The following is a 13,215-nucleotide window of genomic DNA, read 5'->3' as shown; positions in this document are numbered from 1 at the left end:
ATAAGTTGCTTTTGGAATATAAGTTGCTCTTTAGGAATCAAACTGCAAGAATGAATTGATTGATATGGTTTTAAACTTCATGGCATCGCATATTTTAGTGTATTCATTTCTCAGAGGTTTGGGTAGGAAAACTATTGTACCAACAAACACAATTCTAAAAAAAAAATGTCTAAGCAAAAAGGGACATTTTTAGGAGAGCCATCATTGAAACATAAACAGTATGAGGGAAGCTCTGTCTATAGTTCCCAGGATTTCCTTATAGTTCAAGGAGAAGAATGAGTAGAGGAAAGAGAAGGAAGAAGGAGTGGAACTGAGCAGAATTCTAGGTTGCTCCAGATAGACAGAGAGGTGGTGCAGTAATTATGGATGATAAAATGAGAAGAGTAGCCTGGGTTGGGGGGCGGAGGCAGTGTTTAAGTGACTACTTTGGTATTGGGTTTGAAAGATCTCTCTCTCTCTCTGCACACACACACACACACACAGACACACACACACACACACACAAACACACAGTGTGTGTGGAGAGAGAGAGAGAGAGAGAGAGAGAGAGAGAGAGAGAGAGAGAGAGAGAGAGAGAGAGAGAGAGAGAGTCACTTCTACTGGAGTGTAGAGGTCTCGAGCTCAATGGACAACTTTCTGAGGTTGCTTCTCACTTTCCACCTTGGTTTTATAAGGTGGAGTTTCTCTGTCTCTGCCTCACTGTGTACTTCAGGCTAGCTGGCCCGCAGGCTTCTGGGCGGTTCTCCTGTTTCAACCTCACTAAGATTACAGACCCATGTGTTACTACATCCTGTTTTTGACATGGGTTCTGGGTGGTTAGAATTTAAATGTTCAGACTTTTTAGCAAGCTTTTCAACCATTGATCTCTTATAGCTAACTCACAGGACTGTTTTGATATAGTTATTTTGGCTTGTCATGAACATTGATGGAGAGATGATGGGTAGTAAATTGCATTTACAGTTTTAGTGCTATGAGCAAGGGCTTTGTCTTTAGATCTAATTAGTATATAGATAGGATTTAAAGTCACAGAACTAAAGATCACTTAGGAAGAAACACCTAGTACAAAACTAAGATCACATCCTAAGACTGATCTAGATGATTTTAATGTTTAGAGATCTGAATGGTGGGGTAAAGTCCATAAAATACACACAGAATAATCATCTACCCAATTAGAAGGAAAACTTATCAGGACCCTGGGAAATCAAAGGAGAGGTTAGTAAAGGACAAGAGGGGTCTACAACAGAAATTTGTGCAGTATTTGCAGTATTGCAGTGTGTGCCATGTATGCAGTGTGTGTAGTATGTTTAGTGTGTGTGCAGTATGTGCAGTGTGTTCAGTATGTGCAATGTGTGCAGTGTGCAGTATGTGCAATGTGTTTAGTATGAGCAATATGTATAGAGTGCAGTGTGTGTAGTATGTGCAGTATGTACAGTATGTGCAGTGTGTACAGTATTACAGTATGTCTAGTGTCTTCAATGTGTATAATATGTGCCATGTGTGCAGTATTGCTGTATGCAGTATGTACAGTGTGTGTAGCGTCTATAGAGTGTGCAGTGTCTGCAGTATGTGCAGCTAAGAGACTGGATAAAATGAAAGTACAATGGTCACTGTATGTGGCAAGTGAAGAGCTTTGGGGCTCTATCTGTAGTATGCATTTTAATGATTATCAGAACTAGGTTTATGCACATAAATTTGTTTGTATTATATTCTTATGTTTGTATGTCTCTTCACTATTGAAAGTTTCCATTGTCTGCAACACATATCTAATATTTTGTTTCACCAATAAGGTTCAATACTTTACAGGATATAATTTTGAAGTTCAGATTAGTTATAGACTTTAATTCAATTGAGCTACTGTCTATTAAAATAAAAAATAACCTACTTAATAATATATGATTGTATCTGGATGAGATAACTAGCCTTGACAAAATAGGAATCTCCTTGGGGATGGGTTTCTGGGAATGTTTATGTGGTGGTATCTTGAGTATCTTCAACCTGAGATGGGAAACGTCATCTTAGTTGTTGGGGGAACATTACTGGTCAGAAGATCTTGGGCTACCTACATACGATGGTGACTGTGCTCACTACTAAAGAGCACATTTGCATTCATTTCATTCATCTGCTCGCTGATTCCTTTTTGTAACACAGTGTTACTTGCTGTCTCAAGCTCCGGGCACCATGACTTCCCCTACAATGATTGTATCATTGAGCCCTGAGCTGGAATAAACCTTTTCCCTCTAAGTTACTTTCCTCAGAATATTTCATCATAGCAATAGGGATAAGGACACTGAGAATGGTGGTGCATGGGTGTACTCCCAGCACATGTGAGGATGAGGTAAGAGGACTGGCATACAGTAGAGGCCAGCCTGGCCTGTATAAGGGATTGGAGTCCGGCGTGGCCTACACAAAACTTCGAGGCCTGCCTTGGCTATGTGGTAAAACCATGTCTAAGAATATTTTTTTAAAAAATAAAAACCTACAATTGTATTGTGTTATCAACTAGGGCCGTTTTTAAATAAAATGTTCCATCTGGTTTTTGGCACCTGGAAGTACTCACTGTCATCAGATGAGCTTCCAACTGTTTCAGGGAAGACAGAAACTAGGAAGCATGAATTCCCTCAACTTCCTCTCCTCATTTCATCTTATCTATATCCAATTCATCTACATTCAAACTCATTAAAGCCTGCTTCCTTCTGTTTAAGGTTATTTATCTACTTGAGCTAGTGATTACACCCATCTGTCTCTGGCTCCTTTGAGACCTGCTGGGTTTCTGGATGTATTGTTTTATTTGCATTCTTTCTCCTCTTCCTTTGAGCATTACAGTGCAGTCTCCCTCTCTCCAGTCTTTGGAAATGTTTGCTTCATGGATGCTGCACTATCCCTGGTTTCTTACTTTCTTTAAGATCTCAAGCGAAGGCTTGAGTGTCACTAGTTTTTGTTTCTTTGTTTTAATTACACAGTCCAGAACAAGCCTCACCCTTACAGTGATAACAGATATGACTTTTTAAAACAAATGCAGTCTCATTCATAATAAAAAAGATAGCACATATAACTTGATCAAGATACAATTTTGACAATTTATGAATCCTGAAAAGCAGTAGCAGGCAGTGTGTCTGCTGATATCCCTCTGACTGCAGAAGCTGAAGCAGCCAGAGGCGTTCTCTCTGCAGTTTACCTTGTCACTCTCCTGAAGTTTGGATAGAAGCCCCAAAAGTTAAAAGGACATGAACAATAGTTTAGAGTCACTATCAAAATCACCCCATTTATCTTACATACGTGTTTCTAATAATTCATTCTATATGGAATAATCGCACAAAAAACCTCATTCTACAGAAAATTGAAAATAATGACCACTATGTCTCTTATAAGAAAATCATGATTTAATATGATATGCCCATATTGACTATTATGCTATTGTAAAATGGAGTATTAGGTGATTTATTTTCCTCTTGAAAAATGATCCCTGTGGCTGGAGATATGGCTCAGAGGTTAAGAGTATGCACAGCTCTTCCAGAGGTCCTGAGTTCAATTCCCAGCAACCACATGGTGGCTCACAAAAATAATCCCTATATCATTGATAAATTAAAAAAAATGAATGTTGGAGAAGTGTGTGAAGTTATGCCTCAAAGTCAACACACTCATATGAATATATATAAATATATGCTTTTTACAGGAAGAACTCAAGGAGTATAAATCTGTATGAAAATGTCTGGGTACGGTCACGGCGAATGATGTAGGCCGAAAGGCCAATGTGAGCAGGGTTTTCTCTGAAAATCTTCTCTGATGTACAATCGTCTCAATAAGTCACCTAATGAGTTCCATGAAAAGGAAAATATTTTTAAAGCGCACCTAGAGACCCTGGGTGCCTGGGGAAGGAAGTTAGGAGTGTGCCTTGTCACTAAGTTCAGCATGTCTGCAAATTCCAAGGAGTACAACACTCAACAGCAATAAAAATTGAAGAAGCAGACTGACGCTCACACGTGGAAACCCACTAGCTGCCAGTGTGGAGTCTTCAGCAGGGACACAGGGACACTGCTACTCACAGCTGATGTCAGCTCCGAGCTGCTGTGCTCGGCAGGTGGATGCCAGGGGCATGCCTGGTGCATTCCGCAATGGTCCAGCCAATCCCTCTGCCCTCCCTTCCACTGCATCACTCTTCAGCAGACCTGCACCCCTCTTTCCTGCTTTGAGGTCCTCTGCCCTTGACTGGGTTTGCAACGTTTGGTACATTAATTTCCTTCTCTTTAGAAACCCACCATAACCCCACCTCACAATTTCCCTGAATTATCTAATAGGAAAGATCAAATGGTGTATTTATTAGTCACAAAGTTTTTCTAGTTTCTGTGGCCTGGCAAACAGCAATAACAGCAAAATTTTGAATGGGTTTCCAAGTCCAGAATGAACATGCTCTGTACCATTTTTGTGGTAATTAATATGCTTAATTTGCATTGTAATAAGATAACCTTTTTGAACACTGGCTGTTCTTGCAGAAGACCTGGGTTCTATTGCTAGGATTCACATGACAGATCACAACTGTGTGTAACTTCAGTTCCTGGGGATCTGGTACCCTCTTTTGGCCTCTGCAGCATGGCTGTCACATGATGTGCAGACAGACACACAGGCAAATACTCTTCTACACATAAAATATAGAAGCAAGGCCTACAAAGTGAGCTCCAAAACAGCCAGAAAAAAAATTAAATAAAAATATAGAAGCAAGACAAACCTTTCAAAATATAATAACTTTTGTCCTAGATTATAAACCTCACAATGTTCAAAGGACATTTGCATAAATGGCTGTTGAAAATATGTTCATTCCTGTTTTCTGGAAACTCTTATGTTATTCAGAACCTCTCTTTAATGTATTTCTGTCTAATTACACCTTAGGAGAAGTTGGGAGTAATACTTCCAAATGCAACCATTTTTGACACTGAAGTGAGATCCTGTGGTTTTGAGAAGCACAGTAACTCCCCTTGGAAAGTGCTTCATTTCCTAATTCAGCAGAAATTTCTGTCTGAGAAAGTCCAGGTGTTCCAGATGTAGATTCATTTGGGTGAGATAGGACCTGAGTCTAAATTCCAGGGCTCTTGTGTCTCATCCAAGTGAATGAAGTCAGACACAAACTTTAGGTCTTACGGTGGTGATAGGAACACTATTCTTTTGCCATCAAGTATGCAGAAAGGATAAAACACTAGCTTGAATCTCTGCTGTTGAGTCAATGAGAATTTCTGCAGACTATAGAAGGCATGAAAAATCTAATCCTGAGAGCCTCAAGGGATATCCTAGATCCAGCTATTCCTGACCTTGTGTTCTGTGGAGTGGTTGTGAGACAAGCCCTATCAGGCTACCCCTGCTAGCTTTGCACCATCAGCAACAAAACAATTTTGTCTGCTATCAGGTAAGTGTCATAATAGAGTTAGGGTAAGTTCATTTCCTACTCTTGTCATATAACATGTGTTTCACATTATAAAATTATGATATCCAAGCAGTTCATCTCAGAGCCTTAAAGACTGACACACACACACAGACACACACACAGACACACACACACAGACACACACACTCAGACACACACACAGACACACACACACACACACACACACACACACACACACACACATCTTTAGTCAAGGCAGATGGTTCAGTAGGGTTTAGATTCCCCTGCCCTGCTTCCACAGTAAAAACTCAGAGACTGTGGCCTGGTCTTGTAATCTCAGTGCTGGAAAGGCAGGGATAGGAGGGAGGCTGGAGTTTTCTGGACATCCAATCTACCTTAATAAGTGAGCTACATGGTCACTGAGGTATATGATTGAGAGGGATTAAGGAGGACATGTAACTTCTGGCCTATACATAAACACAAACAGGAGTGAACATGCAGACATACATGTATGTGCACCTTCACACACACACTTACAGGTACATATATACCATACCCATCCACTCACAAAAATCTGCATCTACATTATGCCAAGAATTCTGTGTACAAAAACACAAAAGTTTTCTGAAGCTACAATACAGAGGCTCCTCACTAGTGTGAAAAGAGTTGTGTGCTTGTGTAGGAATCATTGACAGAGATGAGTACACCTCTGAGATAGATCCTTGTTAGACACTCTTAGAAATTCTCTCTCTAGAGATCACAGATTGTCCTGTGGGGTAGCAAGACACTCTGTTCAGGACACACACACAGACACACACACAGACACACACACACAGACACAACTGGTTATCATGCACAATATCCTTAAACAAGTTTGGAAAATTTCAACATTTAAGTGGTCATTTGGATGCTGTCATCTGTGAGACCATATTAGAGCCATGCTGGGGGAGCAGAGAAGTCCTGGCAAGGACATCAAGACATGTGGCCTTCCTTTAAAGCACATGGCTGCTTGCCTTAGAGTCCCTCTGTTCTGTATCATGAGATAAGTAAACTGTTGGATTCTAGGTCAGACACGGAGTGGGGTGCCCATGACAGAGGTTAGCAAAGTTAGCTTAGCAAAGACCTTTCTCCTTTCTGATTATGTCTGGCCCCATGTAAAAAGCCTCGTGCTCTTTTACCAGTTTGAAAATAAAATTCTCTGCCTTGTTTCATTTCACTAAAATGTGCCTTGCTATTCAACATGCACAAAGGCAGAATGATCTGGAATAACTCATTTGCAATCAAGTCCCTTAAGATTTGGTCTGAATAGTCCAGAGTCCGTGCACCATTGTTTTGCAAAACGGGTCTGAAGTCATCAGTTTGTGTATCTTCACTTGCTGCTTTGTCTACATCCCTCCCAAACTGTCTTAATGTGTCCTTCATTTCATACATACTCCATAAAACATGACATCAACAGTATCTGCGAAAACAATTATTACAAATAATTTGATTTTCGATCACATTAAGTATTTTAAACCTTAATTGTCTTTTCCATACTTCAGATGTTTGCCTGAACATTCATTTTTTGCTAGTGTGTGGGTTCTATCACCTCTATTCATGTGCTGTTCTTTTTATAATACAATGAAATCAGCAGTAACACATCAACAAAAATTATCTGAAGAATACAGCTCAGGATGCGAAGTCTCAGCAGCACAATATTGAAGACAGATTTAAATACTGCTTTCCATAGTGAGGAAACACAACAAATTGAAACTCTAATCAGAATATCAAAGCAAGTATATATTACCAAGATCTTCTGACATGCTAACAATAAAAAGTATTGGATACCACGTCTCTAATCTCTGTTTTTCCATAATCATTTTAACAGTCAACAAGTAGCTAGCTTTGGTGTGGACAATTGAAGAGAACTTGAAATGCATCATTCCATGAATATGTCAGCCTGCTGAATAATTTCCTTCAAAACTGACTATGTCAAAAATATGTATAAATGTCTTTCAATAGAGCACAATAAAAGAAAAGAGATTGTTACCACTTATCGACCCTGTAACCATTTTTAATAACCCCCCCAATATCTGCATCATAGAATACGCTTCCTTATTCACCAGCACGATAAAATAATGTTAGGGATAAGGAGAATCATATCTTATGCTTTTATTAAATTTTTACAAAACACTCCAGTTAGATTTGTTTAGCTATTTGTCTCAGATTAGCAACATTTTGATGATATCTGTACCTACGTTAGAATGCCCAGAGACATTGGCAAAATGTCAGTTGCTGAGAAAAGTTCTTTCTGGTTTACAGTGAACCAATCCTTTTCATTCCAAAGCTTGATTATTTCAGAGCAGTTCAAAATACAGTTACCTTGAGGAGCAAAAGGATGTCTCAAGTGAGCCCTTTTCCCAAAAACAACCGCTAGTGAAATAAGGTAAAACTTTTGTTTTCAACATAAATGTCTATTTATAAATTAAAAAATTGGCCTCATGTTATCTAATTCAACATAAACATGTTAGGGGAAACAGTTGTGAAAAAGCTTATCTTTTCATGTAATACGATATTCTTGCTTCTTAGTGGCTATTTTATCAGGCTTTGTTTGAGAACCTTCTTATAGCTCTTTACATAATGCCTGAGAGTGAATGTTTTCACACTGAAATTTAAGAGGCCCTTGCCTATTGTTATTTATAGTGGCCCTTTTTTCTTTCATTATCTGAATTTCAGATAATGCGAGTTTTAAAGTAGCTATCAGTTAAAGGTGCATGGTCTCATGTATTTTACGAACAGTTACTTATAAAAGCACTTTCAATCTAAAACTTTCCTATACTCAGTCTTTAACATTTTAGTCTAAGACCATAAACAAAGATACTAGCATAATATTTCCATTAAGGAACTATGAATTTGTCAGTTGCAGTTATGAAACAAAATACACTTTTCTTCACTGAAGGAAAGAAGCTGATGTTCGGTTGACAGGTAAGAGCAGTACATTCTGTAGAAATGATTATGCATTCATACCAGCAATACGTTCAAGCAGTTAACACACAACACAAACTTAAGGTTACATACCTTTTCTCCATGATGACTTGCTATTACAACTGCCATCAACTCCTTTCACTGACTCTTTCAATCAAACGGAAAGGAGTAAGGTCACGTGTCCTAAGGGGAGGCCTGTTCTAGTTGCTGCTTAATTTCAGTACTTAAGAAAAAAAAAGGCGGGGGCAAAGGGTGAGCAGAGACTTTAAAAAACAACCCACTTCCTGGGTACATGCAGTTAACCACATTATTCCCCTTAGAGTTTGTCTTGCACAGTCAGTCAACAATGTCATTATTTATCAATGTTATAGTCAGTTTTCAAGTGTCATATATTTATATGGGGTGCATCAAGTTTAACCTAAAGGAGAAAATGTGATTAAAATCTTTAACCGCTGAGTTGGGTTGGGTCAGGGGAGGAACTGGCAGTCAAGAAGAGTGCAAAGTTCCTCTTTCTCTGTCTTCTAGTGAGGACTTAAAACAGTCTCTCCTGGGTTAGCTCATGCACGTTCACGCCATCAAGAAGTACGCATATCTATTGGGAAACCAAGACCTCAGTGCTAACACAGTACTGGTGCTTGCCACACTTGTAGGTAGACATTCAAGAGCCTACTTGATTGTTACAGATGCATCAGAACTTTACAGCACAAAGCCCGGAGCCAGCAGGTGCCCCGGGAGAGTTGCTCAGAGTACCTGCTGTTGCAGGGAATGTGAATGAAGTTTCACCCTTGAGTTTCCCAAGCTGTTTTGAAATGCTGTGAAGAACCCTTGCACAAAGTACACAATCTTTTGGTTTAACATAAAGAAACTGACAGAATAAACTGCCCAAGGGCTGGCCTTTGGGCAAGTGCCTGTCCCTCTGATGACAGGCTTCAGCTCGTCACAGGATCAGCCTTCATATAAGCATCTACACTGAGCTATGGTGCTCAGAAAGTCTGCCCCTTGGTTACCAGGCTTAGGAAGGTTTTGAGATTTGCAAGATATCACAAAAGAAGATCAGCAAAGGTTTTGTGGGTGGGTGGGTGTCCTTATCCCTCTACTTGGAGTCCCGTCTAGCACAGAAGCATCAGAACTTTAGAGCACAAAGCCTGGAGCCAGCAGGTGCCCCGGGAGAGTTGCTCACTTTAGGTTACATAACCCCAACTGTTAGGAGTCACCTTCTTAGACTGCCTGAAGCCTCCCGATGCCAGGTCTCTAGCACATCCTAAAGCCCCCATCAGGCCAATTTCTCTTCACTCTCCCTGCTCTCCCTACACTTGATCTTCCTACATACCAATCCCCATCCCCTCTCCCATCCATTTCCCTCCTTCCCCCACCCCTAATGACTATTTTACTTTCCCTTCTAAGTGAGATTTAAGCATCCTTCCTTGGGCCCTTTTTGTTATTTAGCTTCTTTGGGTCTGTTGGATTGTACGATGGGTATCCTATACATTAAGGCTAATGTCCAGGTATAAGTGAGTATATACCATGCATGTCATTTTGGATCTGGATTAACTTACTCAGAATGTTTTCTAATCCCATCTATTTGTCTACAAATTTCAAGATGTCCTTACTTTTAATAGCTGAGTGGTATTCCATTGTATAAATGAGACACACTTTCTTTATCCATTCATCAATTGAGGGGCACCTGCATTGTTTCCCGTTTCTGGCTATTATGAATACAACTGCTATGAACATAGTGGAGCGAGTGTCTTTGTGGTATGATGGAGTATCTTTTTGAGTAAATGCCCAGGAGTGGTATAGCTGGGTCTTGAGGTAAAACTATTCCCAATTTCTCTGAGAAGCTGTCAAATTGATTTCCAGAGTGGTTGTACAAGTTTGCAATCCCACCAGCAATGGAGGAGTGTTCTCCTTTTTCCACATCCTAGCCTGTATGTCATATCTCCTGAGTTTTTGATCTTAGCTATTCTAAAGTGGAATCTCCAAGTTATTATTTTTTTTTTTTTGGTTTTTTGGATTTGTTTTTTTTTAAGACAGGATTTCTCCGTATAGCTCTGGCTGTCCTGGACCTCAGTCTGTAGACCAGGCTGGCCCCGAACTCAGAAATCTGCCTGCCTCTTCCTCCCAGAGTGCTGGGATTACAGGCGTGTGCCACCGCCACACTTCTCCAAGTTATTTTGATTTGCTTTTCTCTAATGACTGAAAAATTACTGACATTACTTTAAGCGCTTCTTGGCCATTAGAGATTCCTTTACTGAGAATTCTCTGTTTAGCTCTTTACCCCCATTTTTAATAGGGTTATTTGGTTTGTTGATGTCTAACTTCCTGATTTCATTATATATTTTGGATATTAGTCCTCTGTTGGATACAGGGTTGTTAAAGATCTTTTCCCAATCTGTAGGCTGCTGTTTTGTCCTATCGACAGTGTCCTTTACCTTACAGAAGGTTTCAGCTTCATAATGTCCCACTTATTGTTGATCTTAGTGCCTTTGGCATTCTGCTCAGGAAGTTGTCTTCTGTACCGGTGAGTTCAAGGCTATTCCCCACTTTCTCCTTTGTTAGATTTAGTGCTTCTGGTTTTATGGTGAGGTTTTTGATCCACTTGGGCTTGAGTTTTATACATGGATCTATTTGCATTCTTCTATATGCAGACATTCAGTTAGACTAGCATTATTTGTTAATGATGCTTTCTTTTCCCATTGTATGCTTTTGTCTATTTTGTCAGAAAAAGAAAAAGAAAAAAAAAGAAAGAAAACTCAGGTGTCTCTAGGTGTCTGGTTTAATTTCTGGGTTTTTTATTGGATTCTATTGACATGCCTATCTTTTTCTACATCAATACCATGCAGTTTTTATTAATATTGCTCTGTAGGAGCAGAGACTGAGAGAATGGCCAAACAATAGCTGGCCCACCTTGGGATGCATCATATGGACAAGAACCAATCCCTGACACTATTAGTGATACTATGTTATGCTTGCAGACAGGAGCCTAGCATAACTGTCCTCTGAGAGACTCTACCCAGCAGATAACCAAAAAAAACAAACTTTAGATGGAGCTCAGAAGTCTTATGGAAGAATTGGGAAGGACTGAGGAACCTGGAGAGGAGGGATTAGGACTCTACTAGAAAAACAACAGAGTCAAGTAACTTGGACACTTGAGGGCTTCCAGAGACTGAACCACCAACTAAGGAGCATATACGGGTTAGACCTAGGCCCCCTGAACATATCAATATGTGTATAATTGGTCTTCGTGTGGGTATTCAGACAACTAGAGCAGGGGCTGTCCCTGAATCCATCGTCTACCTGTGTATCCTGCTCTGGACTAACTTGTCTGGCCTCAGTGGAAGAGGATGTGTCTAGTCCTACAGTGACTTTAGTGTGTGGTAGGTTGGTACCCAGGGGTACTCTCCAATTTCCCAGAAGAGAAGGGGAAGATGGTTGTAGAGAGAGGCTGTGTGAGGGGACAGACTGGAAGAAGAGGGGACTGTGATTGCGATGTAAAGTGAATAAACAAATACATTAATGGGAAAAAGAAACAGAATTGTTTCCTTCGGAATGTGTGAGAAAATAAAACACAATATCTCCTCATCAGATTAATTGGATGACAGCTCTGTGGAATGCAGTTAGGGACTGCCTTACAATCTCATTCAACTCACTGTCCAATGTCCTTCCTAAATGGATCTCCTAAGATATATGGGTCCTCAGGATCTTTGCAAAGTGTTCACTCTTGGTGTCTGGGAGAAAGCTCAAAGAATGATAATAGACTGGAGGAAAGGTGAGTCCAGGCACCAATTTTACACCTGTTGCTTAACCTTGGCCAAGCCCTTACTTTCCCGAAAACTCAGTTAGTTAGCTGCATAGTGGAGCACAGAGATATGAAAATTCTCCTTTAAGGAGCATAATAAGTAGATTTTACTAATCTGCGCATCTTTAAAAACTGTATGTCTCTTAGTTACTGGTTGATTGCTAGGAAGAGACATCATGAACAAGGGAACTCTTGCAAGAAAAAGAATTAATTGAGGGCTTGCTTGAAGTTTCAGAGGGTCAGTCCATTGTCGGCATGGCAGGAAACAGACAAGCATGACATAGGTGCAATAGCTGAGATGTTTATGTCTCAATCACAGTCACCAGTAGCAGCAAGCAGCAAACAGTGGGGGAAAAGATGGAGGGAGGGAGAGAGCGGAAAGGGAGAGGGAGAAAGGGAGGGGGAGAGAGAGAGTGAGAAGGGAGGGGGAGAGGGAGAGTGAGAAGGGAGAGAGAGAGGGAGGGGGAAGAAGAGAGGGAAAGGACAGGAGACTGGGCCTAGATCATGTATTTGAACTTCACCCACACTGATCAACACACCCATCCGACAAGGTCATACCTCCTAATCTCTCTCAAACAGTTCTACCAACTATTCAAACATCTGAGCCTATGGAGTCATGAAGCACGCCAGTAATCCAAGACAGCTGGTTTTAAGCCTTGGTAAATACTGCTTGGACCTAGAAATCAAAGGTGAGCAGTATAAACTGGGTGTCTCTTTAAGAAAACATATGGATACAATGCATTGCATGTAGCCACGGTGCATTTTCCTTTCATGGGGCTTTGTTTTGCTCTGCTCTATGAGGAGCAACGGATACTCATCATGATTAAGGCTCTAGGTCCTATGGTGTCACTCAGTAGACAGGATCATTCATTCACAGAGGGGGTACTTAATGAGTTTTTCAGTGAGCCACATCTTAGGCTACACAGTTTATGTCCCTTGTGTCCCTGGCTTCCATCTTCACAACTGCTCCATGAGTCAGACACTATTATGATACTGTTTTTACACAGAAGGAAAAAATTAGATTAATTTATGAGCCAAATCAGTCTAGAGGAGACAGAAGTCAAACTCTGAGGCTTTC

General features: G+C 40.4%; 1 protein-coding gene across 2 annotated transcripts in view; it reads right to left on the bottom strand.

Moving 5' to 3' along the window:
* Window positions 1-8,542, bottom strand: part of Arhgap15 (Rho GTPase activating protein 15) — a 628,420-nt gene extending 619,878 nt beyond the window's left edge. The window contains exons 1-2 of one of the 2 annotated variants that reach the window (XM_052182437.1): window positions 8,432-8,491; window positions 7,612-7,735 (exon numbers count right to left, since the gene is read on the bottom strand). In XM_052182437.1, coding sequence (XP_052038397.1) covers window positions 7,612-7,631 — 20 coding nt within the window. In that variant the 5' untranslated portion in view covers window positions 7,632-7,735; window positions 8,432-8,491. Of the gene's footprint in view, window positions 1-7,611; window positions 7,736-8,431 lie in introns of both variants that reach the window. The other variant, XM_052182436.1, reaches the window with a different exon arrangement.
* Between the last annotated feature and the right edge of the window lie 4,673 nt (window positions 8,543-13,215).

Source organism: Apodemus sylvaticus, chromosome 5 (genome assembly GCF_947179515.1).
Source record: "Apodemus sylvaticus chromosome 5, mApoSyl1.1, whole genome shotgun sequence".
In the NCBI taxonomy this organism is placed as follows: domain Eukaryota; kingdom Metazoa; phylum Chordata; class Mammalia; order Rodentia; family Muridae; genus Apodemus; species Apodemus sylvaticus.
This window is presented reverse-complemented; position numbering and strand designations above follow the sequence as displayed.